Source organism: Pristiophorus japonicus, chromosome 4 (assembly GCF_044704955.1).
Source record: "Pristiophorus japonicus isolate sPriJap1 chromosome 4, sPriJap1.hap1, whole genome shotgun sequence".
In the NCBI taxonomy this organism is placed as follows: Eukaryota; Metazoa; Chordata; class Chondrichthyes; family Pristiophoridae; genus Pristiophorus; species Pristiophorus japonicus.
This window is the reverse complement of record NC_091980.1, coordinates 119,375,206-119,396,337: the sequence shown is the minus strand read 5'-3', so window position 1 is coordinate 119,396,337 and position 21,132 is coordinate 119,375,206. Positions and strand designations below refer to the sequence as shown.

Here is a 21,132-nt window from a genome sequence, read left to right as displayed (position 1 = left end):
TGAGACCTGTCCTTATATACCTGTCTTTTGCAAGTGCACCCCTGGTGGTAAGGTATGCTGGTGGTTACAGGTCATATCTTATTACATTCATGTATAGCATGTTAGGATACAGTTATATATAAGAATGTAAGATACATGACAAAAACAATGACGTCTTTCAGCACCGATTTGTCAATGTGCGCTGGTTTTCTTAAGTGCCCAGAAGGTTTTGTTGTGAGTGGCCAGATACGCAGACCGAGGAGGAAAAAATGTTGGCAAAACTGTGAAAAATTATAAAAACCGGCGCAGACATGAGGGAATGTCCCCTATGACGTAAAAAAAAATGGCCTAGAAAAACCGTAACTAAGTCAGTTACGCCGGCGCAGATCGCAGGGGGAAACTTGGAAAACAATAAATACACCAAAAAAAGCGGCTGTGCCAAAAAAACGTGCAAATGGCCTGGGAAAATTGAGCTTTATGTCTTTATCTAAACCAGGCCACCATAAGTAACTCTGTACACAACTCTTGGTCAAGCATATTCCCAGGTGCTGGTCATGAAGATCCTACGAACGAAGTATGAAACATAGAAACATAGAAAATAGGTGCAGGAGTAGGCCATTTGGCCCTTCAAGCCTGCACCGCCATTTAATAAGATCATGGCTGATCATTCCCTCAGTACCCCTTTCCTGCTTTCTCTCCATACCCCTTGATCTCCTTAGTCGTAAGGGCCATATCTAACTCCCTCTTGAATATATCCAATGAACTGGCATCAACAACTCTCTACGGCAGGGAATTCAACAGGTTAACAACTCTCTGAGTGAAGAAGTTTCTCCTCATCTCAGTTCTAAATGGCCTACCCCTTATCCTAAGACTATGTCCCCTGGTTCTGGACTTCCCCAACATCGGGAACATTCTTCCCGCATTTAACCTGTCCAGTCCCGTCAGAATCTTATACGTTTCTATGAGATCCCCTCTCATCCTTCTAAATTCCAGTGAATAAAGGTCCAGTTGATCCAGTCTTTCCTCATATGACAGTCCAGCCATCCCTGGAATCAGTCTGATGAACCTTCGCTGCACTCCCTCAATAGCAACTACGTCATTCCTCAGATTAGGAGACCAAAACTGAACACAATATTCCAGGTAAGGCCTCACTAAGGCCCTGTACAACTGCAGTAAGACCTCCCTGCTCCTATACTCAAATCCCCTAGCTATGAAGGTCAACATACCATTTGCCTTCTTCACTGCCTGCTGTACCTGCATGCCAACTTTCAATGACCGATGAACCATGACACCCAGGTCTCGTTGCACCTCCCTTTTTCTTAATAGCCGCCATTCAGATAATATTCTGCCTTCGTATTTTTGCACCCAAAATGGATAATTTCACATTTATCCACATTGTACTGCATTTGCCATGCATTTGCCCACTCGCCTAACCTGTCCAAGTCACCCTGCAGCCTCTTAGCGTCCTCCTCACAGCTTACACCGCCACCCAGTTTAGTGTCATCTGCAAACTTGGAGATATTACACTCAATTCCTTCATCTAAATCGTTAATGTATATTGTAAAGAGCTGGGGTCCCAGCACTGAGCCCTGCGGCACTCCACTAGTCACTGCCTGCCATTCTGAAAAGGACCCGTTTATCCCGACTCTCTGCTTCCTGTCTGCCAACTAGTTCTCTATCCACGTCAGTACATTACCCCCAATACCATGCGCTTTGATTTTGCACACCAATCTCTTGTGCGGGACCTTGTCAAAAGCCTTTTGAAAGTCCAAATACACCACATCCACTGGTTCTCCATTGTCCACGCTGTTAGTTACATCCTCAAAAAATTCCAGAAGATTTGTCAAGCATGATTTCCCTTTCATAAATCCATGCTGACTTGGACTGATCTTGTCACTGCTTTCCAAATGCGCTGCTATTTCATCCTTAATGATTGATTCCAACATTTTCCCCACTACTGATGTCAGGCTAACCGGTCTATAATTACCTGTTTTCTCTCTCCCTCCTTTTTAAAAAAATGGTGTTACATTAGCTACCCTCCAGTCCATAGGAACTGCTCCAGAGTCGATAGACTGTTGGAAAATGATCACCAATGCAACCACTATTTCTCGGGCCACTTCCTTAAGTACTCTGGGATGCAGACTATCAGGCCCTGGGGATTTATTGGCCTTCAATCCCATCAATTTCCCAAACACAATTTCCCGCCTAATAATGATATCCTTCAGTTCCTCCTTCTCACTAGACCCACTATCCCCTAGTACATTCAGAAGGTTATTTGTGTCTTCCTTCGTGAAGACAGAATCGAAGTATTTGTTCAATTGGTCTGCCATTTCTTTGTTCCCCATTATCAATTCACCTGAATCCAACTGCAATTGACCTACGTTTGTCTTCACTAATCTTTTTCTCTTCACATATTTATAGAAGCTTTATGTTCCCTGCAAGCTTCCACTTGTACTCTATTTTCCCCCTCTTAATTAAACCCTTAGTCCTCCTCTGTTGAATTCTAAATTTCTCCCAGTCCTCAGGTTTGTTGCTTTTTCTAGCCAATTTATATGCCTCTTCCTTGGTTTTAACACTATCCTTAACTTCCCTTGTTAGCCACGGTTGAGCCACCTTCCCCGTTTTATTTTTACTCCAGACAGGGATGTACAATTGCTGAAGTTCATCCATGTGATCTTTAAATGTTTGCCATTGCTTACCCATCGTCAACTCTTTAAGTATCCTTTGCCAGTCTATTCTAGCCAGTTCATCCTTCATACCGTCGAAGTTACCTTTCCTTAAGTTCAGGACCCTAGTTTCTGAATTAACTGTGTCACTCTCCATCTTAATAAAGAATTCTACCATATTATGGTCACTCTTCCCCAAAGGGCCTCGCACAACAAGATTGCTAATTAGTCCCTTCTCATTACACATCACCCAGTCTAGGATGCCCAGCTCTCTAGTTGGTTCCTCAACATATTGGTCTAGAAAACCATCCTTAATACACTCCAGGAAATCCTCCTCCACCGCATTGCTACCAGTTTGGTTAGCTCAATCAATATGTAGATTGAAGTCGCCCATGATAACTGCTGTACCTTTATTGCACACATCCCTTATTTCTTGTTTGATGCTGTCCCCAAGCTCACTACTACTGTTTGGTGGTCTGTACACAACTCCCAGTAGCGTTTTCTGCCCTTTGGTATTCCGCAGTTCCACCCATACCGATTCTACATCATCCAGGCTAATGTCCCTCCTTACTATTGCATTAATTTCCTCTTTAACCAGAACAGGTGTTTCACAGAACACCTTCGGATACTGCTTGATGACCATCTTAATGGATGAATATCTTCCTGTGATACCTGGTTTGGCCAGCCATTTGCTATGTAATCATATACCTTTGATATAACTGGATCACATTTGGTTGCTGAACCAATCTCTTCAGCTGTGACTGGCAGCTCATCAATGTATGAAAAATAGAACACTTCATCTACCTTTGAGATAATGTTCTCAGTTTCTAGTTTTTTGAGTTCTTGCTCAACTTTCTCCATATGGTACGGGACGTGGCTTGCAGTAAACTGGTCTTGCGTCCTTCTGCACTCTGACATTTGCCTTGAAGTCTTGGATCAGACAGCCTGTTTCACAGAATACCTTCGGATACTGCTTGATGATGTCATCTTTCAATGCAGATTTAATTTCAACACGAAAAATCTCATTTCAATCAAGCTTCAGTGATCCCAAACAATTTTTACCTATCAAGACAGGCTTGTCTCTAGCCACTATGAGAGGCAAGCTCTGAAACGGATCCTTGTATTTCACCGGTACGGTGATATGTCCTACAATAAGAATTTGCTCTCCTGAGTAGCCTCGAAGCTTTATCTTCAATTTCTACAGTGGTAAATCGCGCAATTTGTCGAGATAATAGCGATTCTGGTACTACGCTCAGGGATGTACTAGTGTCGATTTCCATGGGTATCCTGGTTCCTGCAACATCTACTTGGATGACGATAAATCGCAAATCGTTATTAAATACCCTTGTGCTCCTGATGACGTTTATCTCCAGAACCACCTCGTCCTTTTGCTTCTCTTCAATGCTCTGTAGTGTCGGCCGATTTCTACTTCTAGCATTGAACATCGGTTTACTCTTCAGTCGGTATGCCTTTGCAAGATGTCCAGTTTTCATGCAGAAGAAACACTCTGCCTTCACATATGGACAGTTTTGAGCAATATATTGTCCCAGGCACCGATAGCAATCGATTCAATGTACTGTAACTGTGGCCAGTTGCTGAGGCCTTGGGGCCCAACTGCCTTTTACTTTTCATCATCATCATCAGCATAGGCAGTCCCTCAGGATCGAGGAAGACTCTTAGAATGAGTCCTTAGGTGGCTGAACAGTCCAATACGAAAGCCATAGTCCCTGCCACAGGTGGGATAGACAGTTGTTGAGGGTAAGGGAGGGTAGGACAGGTTTGCCGCACATTCTTTCTGCTGTCTGCGCTTGTTTTCTACACACATTTGGCGATGAGACTCGAGGCACTAGGTGTGGGGAGGGGAGAAAGTCTGAGGAGGAAAGTCCTGAAGTGGAGGTTGCTGAATCATAAGACCATAAGAAATAGGAGCAGGAGTAGGCCATATGGCGCCTCGAGCCTGCTCCACCATTTAATATGATCATGGCTGATCCGATCATGGACTCAGGTCCACTTCCCTGCCTGCTCCCCATAACCCCTTATCGATTAAGAAACTGTCTATCTCTGACCCAGCTTCCACAGCTCTCTGAGGCAGCGCATTCCACAGATTTACAACCCTTTGAGTCAAGAAATTCCTCATTTCAGTTTTAAATGGGTGGTCCCTTATTCTAAGATCATGCCTCCTAGTTCTAGTCTCCACTATCAGTGAAAACATCCTCTCTGCATCCACCTTGTCAAGCCCACTCATAATCTTACACCTTTCAATAAGATCACCTGAATTCCAATGAGTAGAGGCCCAACCTACTCAATCTTTCTTCAGAAGTCAACCCCCTCATCTCCGGAATCAACCTAGTGAACCTTCTCTGTATGGAAACCAAAACTGTACGCAATATTCCAAGTGTGGCCTCACCAATACCCTGTATAACTGTAGCAAGATTTCCCTGCAATACTCCATCCCCTTTGCAATAAAGGACAAGATTCCATTGGCCTTCCTGATCACTTGCTGTACCTACATACTAACCTTTTGTGTTTCATGCACAAGTACCCCCAGGTCCCGCTGTACTGCAGCACTTTGCAATTATTCTCCATTTAAATAATAACTTGCTCTTTGATTTTTTTTCTGCCAAAGCGCATGACCTCACATGTTCCAACATTATACTCCATCTGCCAAAAACTTTTGCCCACTCACTTAGCCTGTCTATGTCCTTTTGCAGATTTTTTGTGTCCTCCTCACACATTTCTTTCCCTCCCATCTTTGTATCGTCAGCAAACTTGGCTACACTACACTCGGTCCCTTCCTCCAAGTCATTACTATAGATTGTAAATAGTCGGGGTTCCAGCACTGATCCCTGCGGCACCCCACTGGTTACTGATTGTCAACCCGAGAATTAGCCATTTATGCCGACTCTCTGTTTTCTGTTAGTTAGCCAATCCTCTATCTGTGCTAATATATTACCCCCAACTCCGTGAACTTTTATCTTGTGCAGTAACCTTTTATGTGGCACCTTGTCAAATGCCTTCTGGAAGTCCAAATACACCACATCCACTGGTTCCTCTTTATCCACCCTGTTCGTTATATCCTCAAAGAATTCCAGCAAATTTGTCAAACATGACTTCCCCTTCATAAATCCATGCTGACTCTGCCTGACCGAATTTTGGTTTTCCAAATGTCCTGCTACTGCTTCTTTAATAATGGACTCCAACATTTTCCCAACCACAGATTTTAGGCTAACTGGTCTATAGTTTCCTGCTTTTTGTCTGCCTCCTTTTTTAAATATGGGCGTTACATTTGCAGTTTTCCAATCTGCTGGGACCTCCCCAGAATCCAGGGAATTTTGGTAAATTACAACCAATGCATCCACAATCCCTGCCGCTACTTCTCTTAAGACCCTAGGATGCAAGCCATCAGGTTCAGGGGATTTATCCGCCTTTAGTCCCATTATCTTACTGAGTACCACCTCCTTAGTGATTGTGATTGTGTTAAGTTCCTCCCTCCCTACAGCCCCTTGAATATCCACTGTTGGGATCCTGGCAGTTTGGGTCCTGGCAGTATTGGGAGGAGCGAGGTCTAACACCCTTGTGAGGAAAAGGGTCCAGTAGAATCCTACTGTTGGCCCCTTCCAAACCATCAGGCCCACACTCCCCACCTATTCCATTACTTTCGCCATCTTCCACCTTCCATAAACTGGAGTTCATCCAAAACTCTGCTGCATAACCCGCACCAAGTCCCATTCCCCCAGCACCCCTGTGCTTGCTGACCTACATTGTCCACCAACACCTCAATTTGAAAATTCTCATCCACATGTTCAAATCTTCTGCATCGCCCATTTCCTTCGCCCCATCATTGATGGCTGTCCCTTCAGCTGTCCAGGCCCTAAGCTCTGGAATTAAGATGTGGCTTAAAACCTACCTCTTTGACCAAGCTCTTGGTCACATGTCCTTCTTTGGCTCAGTGTCAATTTTTGTCTGATTACTCTCCTGTGAAGTTCCTTGGGACGTTTTCCTATGTTAAATCTGCTATATAAATGCAAGTTTTGTCGTGGAAGTCATGCAGCCAGTGGAAATTCACGGCCATTATCTTTTATTAAATATGTGTCATGCAAAGCCAAAGCAATAGTGGCTATTTTCCCAGCATGCAGTTGCTGGGAGTGGCAGGGGGTATCTTTCTCAGAGAAAGGAAACCCATAAATGATTCATTTTTTGTCACAAATATATCCACTTGGGCTCTTTGAATGCAAATCAGCAGGATAAATATAGCAAAATAAACAAACCGTGGGACATTTTACTACATTAAAGCCGCTGTATAAATACAAGTGGTTGTTGCTTAGGGAGTTAGGGTTATTCACTTTGTAGAATGCAGGCACTGGAGGGGGATATGATTGATTTTTTAAAATTATGTAAGGATTGGGTGTAGATTTGGATAAGAGATTTGAAGTGGATAGTAATAGTAGGACTAAATGGCAGGTAAAAATATATACGTCAGGTTAGATGCCAATGCAGATTTAAGCCTCAGTCTCAGGCTTATAGCACATGGGTCCCAATATAAACCATTCAACAGGCTTAGCATTCTCTAAATCCTGTTTGAAAGGAACGATAATTGTCATCATAAAGCTTTACCTAGGAGCAGTAGGGAATAACAATAGCCCCTCCAAGTTCCTGTTTATGACAGCCTATAATTGCTGACCTCTCCAATGCCAAAAGCTTAAAAGCGTTTAATTAGAATCTTTGTTTACAGCAACAGAATAAGGTCATAAAACAACCACCAGATGGCAATAATTTGGCAATGTACTAAAACCAGCCTGGATTCTTTATTTGCAATAATTAAAAAAAAGGCAGCTTGAAAAGTAGTAACAATCTGCAGACCTTGCTCTCTTGGGCACCTGGACATTACATCACACATCAGGAATCAACCCAACGTCATGTGGTGAGACTTCTGCAAACATCTAAACTTCGATCGATAGTAGGATTTTTTTGACTTATAATACTCCTGTGAAACGCCTTGGGACGTTTTACTACGTTAAAGCCGCTATATAAATACAAGTGCTTGTTGCTTAGGGAGTTAGGGTTATTCACTTTGTAGAATGCAGGCACTGGAGGGGGATATGATTGATTTTTTAAAATTCTGTAAGGATTGGGTGTAGATTTGGATAAGAGATTTGAAGTAGATAGTAATAGTAGGACTAAATGGCAGGTAAAAATATATTCATCAGGTTAGATGCTAAAATCAGAGATGCCAAACCTCAGAGGGTGGCTGTCCTCCATAACAGGTTACAGATACAAATGGTAAGTGAGGGTGCAGCAGAGCCCTTTAAGAAGGCACTTGATACATCTGTGAAGGAGCATGCAGCAGGTCTACGTGGGTCAGTTTTTACTGAGTGATGTTTCACTGGTCTCCTGCAGCTTGCTTGATTGCCTTCTGGAGTCAGAGAGAAATTTTCCAGAGTTCCCCTGAAGTTGGCCACGGGTTGGTTGTTGTGTTTTTGCTGGCCTTCCCCCAGTGATTAGCATTACTGGCAGTTGCATCATCTAGTGGATTAGAGCGTAGACAGATGGACCCATGCCTTTTATTGGTCTTCCTGTATTTTTTATGTCGGTACACAAGTCTTGCTGAAATCCCAAAATTGGTGAAAGGAATTTGATGGGGGGTGGGGGGGTGGTGACAGCTTTAAGACAGCTGAGGCTTTGTTTAAGGTGCTTTCTCAGCAAATTGTGATGGGCAGGAATATAAATATAAAATAAGTCCTGAGCTGGCATGGAACTAGTTATACAAAGGATACAGCTAGCATTTATACTGCTTCACAAAATCTAAATGTGACATTGCCAACAAGTCAATTTTGCATGTATTTTGTAAAATTGTCGCAATGGCTAGAAATTCATCAGTCTTCCGACACATTTTTCAGGGGTATTTCTTCGTTTTGGGTGGAAAACGGTATGACGGGAACTTCAGTTCCGCCGGCGGTTTTGAAATACCGCTGGGGGAGCGGACCGCCGGCATGCTACACTCAAAAAACTGCGGTGATCCGTGGAGGGGGAAAAAAACGCAGAGGAGAAACCTGTCGGAGCAGCCCTTGGAATGGTGGTAGGTATGAAACCCTACAAAAAAGGTAGTTAAAGTTTATTTTTAAATTCTTTTGCAGTGATTCACAAGGGTCTTGTGAGTGTTTTGCAATTTTTTTATTTTATGAAAAATATTGTGTGTGTTTTCCGCCATCCCTAAGACCAACTCGCAGCAGTAATCGGCGTCGGACTAAAGTTGACGAGGATCGCAGTTTTTGTTGCGAATCCTCGTGCAACGCAGATTTTTCCCGCCCGGTGGATTTCCCCCAATTTTTCATGAATTTTCCGTGTTTTTTTTTTAATATAACCAAATTATTTTAATGGCAGTATTTTATTAAGCAACTTTAATGTGCTGATGCAATGTAAAAAGTTCAATTATAATTTTTAGTGTATCAATTGCATAAATGTGTCAACCAATAAGGCGGTAGTGCAAGTGCACCAAATGGGGCAGCATATCTAATCCTTAAATAAACATTTCTCCACAATAAAAAAAACATGTTTTTACCATTTCAGATTTCACTTGCTGTTTCAGAATGTGTTTCAGCTCTGCTTTTGCAGCATTAATCAATTTATGCTCTCTCATAATTAGCTTCATGGAATTAAATAGACATCTGGGAACGTGTTACAGGGCTTCCCGAGGGATCTGAGTCACAACCAAAACAGCACTGAACACATTGCTATTATATCTTTTTACTGTTCCTTTTTTCCCAATTTTGTTTTCAACAATGCCCTAAGGGGGGGGGGGGGGGGGGGGGGGTGTGGGGGGTGCAGTCTGAATTCAAAGGGAAGGTTCACAATGCCCTGTTCAAAATTATAAGCAAAATCAGCAGCACCCTGCTGCAAGGCTGTATGGGACATACCACTTCTCACAAAGTGGCCTTCAGTTATTGTCCAGTACTTTTGATATCCACGTTCCTGAGTCCCTCTTTCCCGCTCTTTCAAACGGGCAGCAGCTGGAGGAGGAAGGGGAGAGCAATTTATTTGGTCATCAGCCCTGAGAAAGACTGATCAGGGCTTAGTACAGCACTTTGTCTCTTATATTCGATGAATGTGCCAAAAGCACAGCTGGCACCTCTGGATCTGTGTTTCAGACAGCATTAATAATAAGAAAAGGAGATTAGGGTACACAGCCAGGGCCATTATAGGATCATTGGGCCCAAGTTTCCACACGCGCCTAGAACGGCGCAGTCCCGACCTGGACGCCCGTTTTTCGCGCCACAAAGTGCGCCTAAAAAAATCCTCGGTATTCTCCACCTACTTGCAGGTCCTCTGGCCCTCGATGCAGCCAGCACGAGCTGTGGGGGGGGGCGGAGCCAGGTCCCTGCGCTGAAAACAGTGCCGGGATCTCTGCACATGCGTGCTACAGTGGGCACGCAAGTGCAGTAGCTCCAGGCGCCGAACTGTGTGTGAGGGGCCCGAAGCACGCAGCCCCTAGCCCTGGCTGAATGGCCTCACTGGGCCTGCGTGAATAAGGCTCCTCCCACGGCCAGCTCCTGCTTCCCACCCCCCGACCAGACCCGACACTCGCTCCCCGCCCCCGCCCTGCCTTCGGACCAGACCCGACACCCGCTCCCCCCCTGCCTCCGGACCAGACCCAACACCCACGCCCCCCCCCCCCCCCGACCCGACCCGCGCTCCTGTTCCCGCTCCCCGCCCCCCCTGACACGACCCGCGCCTCCCCGACTGGACCAGACCCGACCCGCGCTCCCGCCCCCCGACCCGACTCGACTCCCGCTCCCGGACTGGATCCGACCTGACCTCCCCCCCTCCCTCTCTCCTCCCCCCAACCCGACCCGACCCAACCCAACGCCACCTACTTGTAAATCTGGTGCTGGGGACGGCCCGTTCAGCCTTCGGTCCCGAAAGGCCTGCCTGAAGCACTTTCACACAGGTAGGAAGATGGTTTATTTAATCTTTTCTTTGCTTATAAATGTTTATTCAGGTTGGATTTATTTTATAATATTTGTAGAAGTATAAATAAGGATTTATTATAGAATTTAATGACTTCCCTTCCCTTCCTTCCCCCCCCCCCCCCAACCTCGTTCTGGACGCCTAATTTGTAACCTGCGCCTGATTTTTTAATGTGTAGAACAGGTTTTTTCAGTTCTACAAAAATCTTCACTTGCTCCATTCTACTTTAGTTTGGAGTACGTTTTCACTGTGGAAACTTTCAAATCAGGCGTCAGTGGCCGGACACACCCCCTTTTGAAGAAAAAATTCTGTTCCAAAGTAGAACTGTTCTACCTGACTAGAACTGCAGAAAACAAAATGTGGAGAATTGCGATTTCTAAGATAGTCCGTTCTCCACCAGTTGCTCCTAAAAATCAGGCGCAAATCATGTGGAAACTTGGGCCCCATATGTCTATTGATAATACACAGGTCCTTGCCACCATATTGATAATTAACAGTATAAGGGACTTCAGTAAGTTTAAGGATGAAGAACAAGACACAGAATGTTCAAGAACTAAGAAACAGAACGTCGTGTTTGGCAACTCTGGTTGGAGGTACTCCTGGGGGCTTGATCACGTGATATTCTGACCACATGACATCTGACCATGTGATGCCTAATCACATCAGACACAAATTCTACAAATGTTATTGCATTTACTTTATCTGGTTGCCCCTTGTAGTTGAGTATCTTTGCTCGTGGTTTCCTGCCAGCAGCTGTTGTACAATAACTTCCCAGAACCAGGAGGCCACCCATAAGCAGGGGAAACCGAGGGCGGGGAAAGAGGGGAAACCGAGGGCGGGGAAAGAGGGGAAACCGAGGGCGGGGAAAGAGGGGAAACCGAGGGCGGGGAAAGAGGGGAAACCGAGGGCGGGGAAAGAGGGGAAACCAAAAGGTGGGAAGGACTTTGATTCCAACAGTAACTAATGGTACTGACTGAAATTGTACTGATAAATAATATGAATGAGTAGTATGATTCTGCTCATAACCAGCAACAATACAGTAACTCACTGATTGTCTATATGTAACTGGTAGTAATAGGTATAATACTCAATACCTATAACCAGTAGTAATCCTATAACCCACTGGTATTCCCCCTGCACTGCTCAAGATGCGGTCAGGCTCCCCATGTTTAATGGGCCCCATTTCTTTCCCCATTTACTTGGACTTTGGCTTGTCCAATGTTCACTTTAAGCTGTGTAGCTGCAGAGTGCTCCAAGGATCCCGTGCAACTGGCTGTTCAATCCACAAACCGCGCATGCACAGTATTTTGAATGGGCCACGCAGCCCTATAGGGAACATTGGTTTGGACTTCGGTTCCATGTAAAGGTGACAACTCTGAGCTGGGAACCTCAGCCAGGTCCGACCTGTGCTTGGACTTCACACATTCGGGCAGTACAGACTGAACTGAACCAAACCCAGAGATCGCACAAAGGGCAGAAGACTCAGTGTTTGGGACACATCGCCCTAAACTCAGCTCAGCACCAACATTTCTAAACCAGTCCCTGGGCTCAGTCTCAATCTCAATAATTTTCAGAGAAATTGCAGCACCATTTGGCTCCTGGAGCTGCTGCTCTTTCCTGTAACTCAATTCCCCCCAGATCCTTTTATATTCCTCCTTTTCAAATATTTATCCCCTTCCCTCTTAAGTATCAACCTCAATAACCACATGTGGTGAAGGTTCGAGTGGATGTGGTGTATTTGGACTTTCAAAAGGCTCTTGACAAGGTCCCACACGAGATTAGTGTGCAAAATTAAAGCACATGGTATTAAGGGTAATGTATTGACATGGAGAGAAAACTGGTTGGCAGACAGGAAGCAAAGAGTGGGAATAAACGGGTCCTTTTCAGAATGGCAGGCAGTGACTAGAGGGGTACCGCAAGGTTCAGTGCTAGGACCCCATCTATTTACAATATACATTAATGATTTAGACGAAGGAATTGAATGTAATAGCTCCAAGTTTGCAGATGACACTAAGCTGGGATGGCAATGTGAGCTGTAAGGAGGATGCTAAGAGGCTGCAGGGTGACTTGGACAGGTTAGGTGAGTGGGCAAATGCATGGCAGATGGAAGTATAATGTGGATAAATGTGAGGTTATCCACTTTGGTAGCAAAAACATGAAGGCAGAATATTATCTGAATGGTGACAGATTAGGAAAAGGGGAGGTACAACGAGACCTGGGTGTCATGGTACATCAGTCATTGAAAGTTGGCATGCAGGTACAGCAGGCAGTGAAGGTGGCAAATGGCATGTTGGCCTTCATAGCAAGATGATTTGAGTATAGGAGCAGGGAGGTCTTACTGCAGTTGTACAGGGCTTGGTGAGGCCACATCTTGAATATTATGTACAGTTTTGGTCTCCTAATCTGAGGAAGGACATTCTTGCTATTGAGGGAATGCAGTGAAGGTTCACCAGACTGATTCCCGAGATGGCAGGACTGACATAAGAAGAAAGACTGGATCAACTAGGCTTATATTCACTGGAATTTAGAAGAATGAGAGGGGATCTCACAGAAACATAAAATTCTGACAGGATTGGACAGGTTAGATGCAGGAAGAATGTTCCCGATGTTGGGGAAGTCCAGAACCAGGGGGTCATTGTCTAAGGTTAAGGGGTAAGCCATTTAGGACAGAGATGAGGAGAAACTTCTTCACTCAGAGTATCTACCACAGAAAGTTGTTGAGGCCAGTTCGTTAGATATATTCAAAATGGAGTTAGATGTGGCCCTTACAGGTAAAGGGATCAAGGGGTATGGAGAGGAAGCAGGAATGGGGTACTAAAGTTGCAAAAATGATCAGCCATGATCATATTGAATGGTGGTGCAGGCTTGAAGGGCCGAATGGCCTACTCCTGCACCTATTTTCTATGTTTCTATCCCAGAGTCTAATAGCCCTGTTTCCTCTTACTTTTGCCAGTATGAATCCTTGCTTTCCATTTCTTTGTTCCCCATTTGATCACCAGTGGAAACAATCTTTCATATTTATCCAGTAAGGTCCCCAGGTTTCACGTACCCCTTTACTAGCTCCTCCTCTCTGTCACTTCCACTCAGCACGTTGCTGCTCCCAGCTCTGCAAGAAATGCTGGCCATCAGGCCCCCCTCCTCTTCTGCTTGAGCCCCAATCCCCTGACCCCTTCTCTCTCCCAACCTCCCATCCCTTGATTCCCCATCCCCAATCTCCCAAGCACCCAGTCTCTATCTCTCCCACCCCCAAGCAGCCAGTGACATCAGGGCAGGGAGGGTGCACTGTGGCAGGAAATTTAAAGTGCTAGTGGCAGCGCTCGTGAGACGAATCGCCGATTTTGGGCAACCCCCAATAGCAGAATCATTGGAAACATTGAGTATATGCATAAAATTCTAGTGCTGTGAGGTCCGACCTTAACCTTAGCATGAGAAAATTGAAGATGGCAAAATAACTGGCATATATTCAACAAAAGATGGTCACTCCATATATAGTCATCCTGTCACTGAATCTATCTCTGCAAGCTCCCAGTTAGTTTGTAGGGCAAACGCACCATCAAGTGTCCGTGTGACTGAATTTGATTTGCACGCTGTGCTGAGTTAGTTGATCATAGCTTTTGCAGGGGGGAGAAAGACAGTCGTCAGTAAGGAATCCATAATTGGACAGATGATCATGACTGAAACTAAAAGTATGACCCAGTCATGATCCCTGGCTTCTGCACAATGTGGAAATTAGGTGAAGGCTGGGTCAGTATCAGCTCTGAATCTCCCCCTCCCACCAAATCAAACAACCTGCAAACACCCAACATCAAGGTTGACGCATGAAAATCAGCCACTTTGGTGAGGTACTTGTGTGGCCAGTGGCATTCAGCCATCCACATGCACAAGTCAGCATCTTCAAGAGGGAATGAAAGCAGACAACAAAAAAAGGTATTTTCTTTTTAAAATATATATTCTGGGAAGCAAGTTCAAATCAATTACCCAGATCTTGGTTATATGCAGACATAGAGAATCACCTTATACAAGTATTCCAAGGTCACTCTCAGTCTGTTCGCTATTCTGCTGCTTTTCAACTCATGCTCCCAGCCTCAGTGTAAATGGACATTTCAGCCAGAGGCCTGAACTCCTGTAGACAGCATTTACACTGCACAAAGGGGGCTGGTGTTTCACAGGCAAAATCCCCAAACCCCCATCTGGTGGGCATTTCACTTACAGATCGAGAGTTCAGGAATTAGAGCATGTATTGGATTCTTTGTACTCCCAACTTTAGGGCTACGGCAAAGAGATCACTTCATCTCGGGCTCTGCAATATAAACACTTCCCTACCCAAAGGTAGTACTGAGGAGGTGGGGTGGAGGGAAAGAAGAAAAGCAAAGACAAAAAGAAAGAGAACGTTAAAAAAGAATCGGAGTGGGTTCGAGATTAAAAAGACGCAGCCTTTATGATCAAAATAATCTTTTCCCATACCCAAAAAATTCTTGTTGGAATCATATAGCACAGAACGACGCCATTTGACCTATTGTGCTGTGCCGGCTCTTTCAAAGAGCTATTCAATTAGTCCCAATCTCCTGCTTTTTCTCCATAACCCTATTCATTTTTAAACTATATATCCAATTCCCTTTTGAAAGTTACTATTGAATCTGGTTCCACTATCCAGTCAGGCAATGCATTCCAGGACGCATGTTCTAGGACACATAACTGAGTTTAAAAATTAATTTTTTTTTTTTATATATATACATAAATCCTGACAAGATTTTCACCTTTTTCTTTCCCAGATCATAATTAAAATTACTGCCAGATTCACACTTTAAACAACAGTAATTGGCCTGGAAAGTTGTCAAGAGTTTTTTCTTTTTGTTGTTGGTTTTATTAAAATATTTCATACCAATGATTACAGCCACAAACATGATTGTTTCTAACAAAAAAATGATCAAGGAGCAAGAGGGTGTGAGATTAAAAACATATTCAGCAATCGGATGCTGGGACTCACAGTATCAATGGCCGTAACAGCACAACAAAATGATTCAGGTTGAATTCCTAATCTGGTTTTTACTTCACATTACAACTGACATTATAAATTCTCATTCTAAACGGAAGAAAAAAAAATAACCTTGTGTTTTTTCCTTTAATGTTAAAAGGTATTTCGTGAAAATTCATGGTGTAAAGATAATACAGTCGCTTCAAGTCCCTTCAGGCACACTTGATGCAAAGTTCTATTGCTACGTTAGTGAGTGCCAACAGATTTAATGCTTACAGAAGCAGACTCTTGAAAACGAGTTTTAATCAAGCTCATCGGTCTTTTTTTTAAAATAAATTGAGATATAAAGCAGAAAGGCCAACCCTTCAATTCCAGAGGAGTCACTTAATCCACACATACTACTGTAGTGCTCCATGCAACAAGCCAAATCAAAGCTGCTTATTAAATAAAATCTATTTCTAGTCCACAGTGATTGCATCTTTTTCTTTGGGATGGGTGGAGGGAGGGGAAAGAGGGAAAAGGAATGGCAAGGTATGAATAAGTTGGCAGAAGGAAAGACAGAATTGACGATGGGGGAGGGAACTAGCCAGAATCGACTGCCCCATGATCCTCTTTTTAATTGGAAAGAGGAGTAGGTAGGTATTAACCCTATTCTATTGAGTCACTCTCAGATTGGACTATGACCATATCAGCTGCATTATACAAGTGTTTTAAAAAAAAAATCTGGTCGGGGGAGGCGGGGAGAAAGCAGAGTATAGTTTCTGTCCTCAGATTTGATGCATCTTCCACCAGATACTGTAACTGGGAGAACAGCAGCTACCCGAGTGGGGCTCCCTGAACCTCTACAGCCGCCGTAACAAAGACTCTGAAGGGACTTGGCGCAAGTCACCAAGTAAACTAAGACAATAAAATCATGAAGTTATTTTTTTTCGCCTGAGAATCTTGTGCACTGACAAAGCATCTCCATATGCAAAAGTAGGAAGTATTGTATATTTTCACTTTTTCTTTTTAAAAAGTATATTCACAGCTAAACAAATCTGTGGCTTCTACAAAACTGTACACAGACAGAGTACATTCATGGCTGACTTGAGGTACTACAAGGTTTTTTTTCCTTTTCATACAAGGTCACAGAATTACAGACGTCAATTGGAAATGCAGTAAGACTCCACGCTTTGCTTCTGTTTAACTGCATTAACTACACTTTGTAGTCCCAGTTTTTTTTTTGCTGTGAACTTTAGGGCTGCTTCCTGACGGAAGGTTAAAGGTCAAAAGGTGAGGAATGCCATTTCTTGTCTTCTCTCGAGAGCTGCTATTGGTCAGCTGGGATATCTCTGTCGGGTTCCGATTTGGCTGTCTGGCCTGGGGATGGCGTGTGCGAAGGGTGGGCTACTGGAGGCATCCCGTGCTGCATGGGGATGGCACCCGCTACGATTCCTTCGACTGCTGCTGCTGGGATGCCTGCTGCCGTTACCCCGACCACTCCACTTGGGAACCTGCAATGAATGAAACAACCATGAAGCAAAAGAACCACCCAAGCACAAAGGAGCTGAGCTCAGCAACAGAACTGTGTTATTCAAAAGGTGGAGTGCCATAAGCCCCACTCGGGATGGCTCGCTGGATAGCTGCAGTCATTAAGCAGTATGCACAGGCTCAAGGGCACATCTGAAAATTAGAAATCAAGCCAAATTCAAGGAAAATGTCTTCATAAGGGATGAGAGAATGTGGAACAGACAGTCCCCAAAGCTGCATTCAAGGCAGCATCAATTGGATTTTAAAGGATCATTAAAAATTGGTCTGGGAAGAAGCAAAAGATATGGAGAAAGGTGGGAAGAGAACTGAATTAGGATAAGAGATGCCATGGCTAAGAAAATGACAGGAGATTCAATAGGCAGAATGCCCTACTACTGTTCAATCTGTGCTGAGCTAGCTGATTTCAGAAAAGGACATGTCAGTAGCACTATAACTCAGTAACACTTGACTAATCATTCAATCATCAAGCTTTCCATTCCTCATTGCCCCTGGAAAGTGTGAGGATGTCGAGGACAAAAATAGTTTAGCAGCAACATGACTGAATACTCTGCTGAAGTGCACGATCCAAATGTCCACGTGTAGAGTGGCTTCTTGGTCAAAGTACAGGTGGACAACCACAGAGCTGTACTTCAGCAAGAGTTCCTTTGTGACAGGAGGGTTAGGAGTTAAGGAAACTAGGAGGGCCGTGGGAAAGCACCAGTTGGAGCCCCGGTGCCCAGAGCAGAAACCTGGTACTTTCCCCTGAAAAGCAGAGTCCTAGAAGCCAGCTACAGAACAACAATGCCAAAGGCCTTGATGGCTCTCAGGCTGGTGCATGCAGACACAGTGACTGTGGTAGTAACTTCTATAGTGTACTTCTCTGCTTAAGCTGAGGGATTCAAGTTCTGGAAAGTGGAATGCTCACCCACTTTCAGCATCAGAGATACTCAACTCTTCGCTGGAGAGAATGCGTTGTTTCCTGTGTTGCATGGATGACACCCACACAATGCTGTGATCTCATGCTAAAGGACCAGCGTTAGTGTGAAGCTTTAACCCAACTCCCATCCGATATGCCAACCAAGATGAGGTACCCTGGGCACAAATTACAAGGGCAACTGAAGTGGGAAATGTCAGAGTAATGGGAGATTTTAATTTCCTGGCTAATCAATGGTCTTGTTGAAAGATTTATAGATATGATAAACAATTACTTCCTTTCACAGTAGGTTAGTGAGGAAGCTAGGGGTAATTGGGTACTGGATTTACAATCACCCTGATACAGGATTAGAACTCTACGCAGGGAAAACCCCTGGACAAATGACCATAATATTAGATTTAAGTTGATCAGCCAAACCAAGGCTGCTGAAAACATTATTTGTACCAGATTTTAAAAGGGCTAACTTTGCAAAGATGGCAAATGGCTTGAAGAAGATTGACTGGACATGGATTATAATAATGCTGAAGATAAATGGAATGCTTTCACGATCACCTGTATACAAAACAAAGCAGTGCATGTCTCAGGGTTAAAAGAAGGGCACATGGTAAAATGAAACAAAATTGGCTAACTGGTCATGACTAAAGACAAGTTAGGCCAAAGCAAACCTATATATAGATTGGTGCAGGCTCAAAGGGACGAATGGCCTACTCCTGCACCTATTTTCTATGTTTCTATATTTTGTATATGCAGGTTTAAGCGACCTTGCCTACAACCAAGCTCAAACTAATGGGCCTGTGGTTTTCTGGTTCTGATTTGCCATTTTTTAAATATCAGCACCACGTGGGCCTCTAATCCATGGAACAGACCCAGATCCCAGTTAGTGATTAAATACATGAGCATGTGGCTCACAGAGCACAGTTCCCATGCAAATAAAATCCTGCTTAGAATTAGGGAGCTCAAAAACAGATTGGACTGCTGGCTCGGGCTGCAATCAACTGAGGATACTTAAAGAAACTGGTCGTAGTTCCACATGTGGCCGGCCACGAGTGGAGTCCCGCAGGGATCAGTGTTAGGGGCATTACTCTTCACCATCATTATCAATGATCTGGCTGTAGGCACTGGAGGGAGCTATCTCCAAGTTTGTGGATAACAAAGATACAAGTGGGTGTCATGGATGGACAAAAAAAAGATTGCAGATGGATCTAACTGCAATGGGGGAATGGCTCAAATCATGTAAATGTAACATTCTTCAATTGGTTGGGGCAACTCAAAGCATGTATATACAATGCAGGGTTGTATGCTCAAGGCCGCTAAGGGGCTTTAGTGCACCAGTCATTGAAGGTGCATGATGACTTCTGTAACGTAATTATAAAATCAAGCAGGGTATTCGAATGTATTGTCAGGACAAGGCTATACGAAACGGGAAATAGCATTCTAGATGCGAGAAGGAATAGTATGTCCAGTTTTGGTCTCTTCACAGTGGGGATATAAAATCTTGGAAAAAGGTTCATAAGAGGACCATTACATGAGAAGATGGTAAGAGAAATTGGATAGGATAAAAATAGATAAAGAGGAGCTATTTAAAAGGTTGGCAGCATGCAACGTTGAAAAATCACCCGGTCCAGATGGGAAGCATCCCCGGCTGCTGTAGAAAGCAAGGGTGGAAATTGCAGAGGCTCTGGCCACCATCTTTTAATCCTCCTTAGATGTGGGAGTGGTGCCAGAGTATTGCAAATTTTATACCCCTGTTCAAAAAAGGAGGATAAATGCAGCATCTACAGGCCAGTCAGACTGACAGCGGTGATGGAGAAACTTTTAAATCGGGACAAAATTAATTGGCATTTAGAAAAATGAATAAAATGAAAACCAGCATGGATTGTTAAAGACAAATAGCGTTTGACTAACTTGAGTTCTTTGATGAAATAACAGAGGGTAGTGCTGTTGATGCCTTTTTTTTTTTTAAAAACAGCCTTCACAACTTTTCCTGCCATCAAAGACTTGTGTACGTACACTCCCAGGTTGCTCTGTTCCTGCACCCCTTTTAAAATTGTACCATTTAGTTTATATTGCCTCTCATTCTTCCTACCAAAATAAATCACTTCACACTTCTCTGCGTTAAATTTCATCTGCCACGTGTCCATTTCACCAGTCTGTATGTCCTACTGAAGTCTGTTACTGTGTTTATGGACTTTCAAAAGGCACTTGATAAAGTACCACATAATAAACTGGTTAGCAAAATTGAAGCCCATGGGATTAAAGGGGCAGTGATCCGAAATTGGCTAAGGGACAGAAATCAGAAAATAGCGGTGAACGGTGGTTTTTCAGACTAGAAAGAATTACACAGTGTTGTCCTCCAGGGATTGGTATTAGGGCCACTGCTCTTTTTGATGTATATTAATGATCTGAACTTGGGTATATATCAAAGTTCAAGATTACATGATACTCAAATGTAATAAACAGTGAGGAGGATAGGAACAGACACAAATCTTTGAAGATGGCAGGAAAAGTTGTGAAGGTAGTTAAAAAGGCAGACAGGCTCCTTGGCTTTTTAAAATAGAGGTACAAAAGCAAGTTAGTTATGCTTAACCTTTATAAAATACTGCTTGGGCCCCAGTTGGATTGGGTTCAATTCTGGGCACCACAGTTTAGGAAGGATGTCAAGGCCTTGGAGAGGGTGTAGAGGAGATTTACCTGAATTATACCAGGGATGAGGGAAATAATTTATGTGGAGAGACTAGAGAAGCTGGGATTATACTCTTTAGAGCAGAGAAGGTTAAGGAGGAGATTTGATAAGTATTCAAAACCATGAAGGATTTTGATAGAGTAAATAAGGAGAAACTGATTCCAACTGAAGGGTTGGTAACCAGAGGACAGAGATTTAAGCTTAATTGGCAAAAGAACTAGAGGCAACACGAGGAATAACTCTGGAACAAGTTGCTGACGTGTAGCGAGTGCTGCAAGCATTCAAAAGGGTGCTGGATGAATTTGTGAAAATGGGCAAGATATATACACAGAACAATCTAGCCACAGTGATCTTCTGGAACTTGCTTGACGACCTATGTGGGGGTCAGAAAGGAATTTCCCAGAAGATTGTGGGGCTACAC

The 21,132-nt window shown here is 43.8% G+C and overlaps 1 protein-coding gene across 8 annotated transcripts in view; it reads right to left on the bottom strand.

Annotated features, from left to right (window-relative positions):
- Window positions 1–14,540: 14,540 nt before the first annotated feature.
- The window catches only part of LOC139263044 (C-terminal-binding protein 1-like), a 109,920-nt gene continuing 103,328 nt past the window's right edge, over window positions 14,541–21,132 (bottom strand). For all 8 annotated transcript variants that reach the window (XM_070878548.1, XM_070878546.1, XM_070878552.1 and 5 more), the window contains one exon: window positions 14,541–17,078. In XM_070878548.1, the coding sequence (XP_070734649.1) occupies window positions 16,895–17,078 (184 nt within the window). In that variant the 3' untranslated portion in view covers window positions 14,541–16,894. The remainder of the gene's footprint in view (window positions 17,079–21,132) is intronic.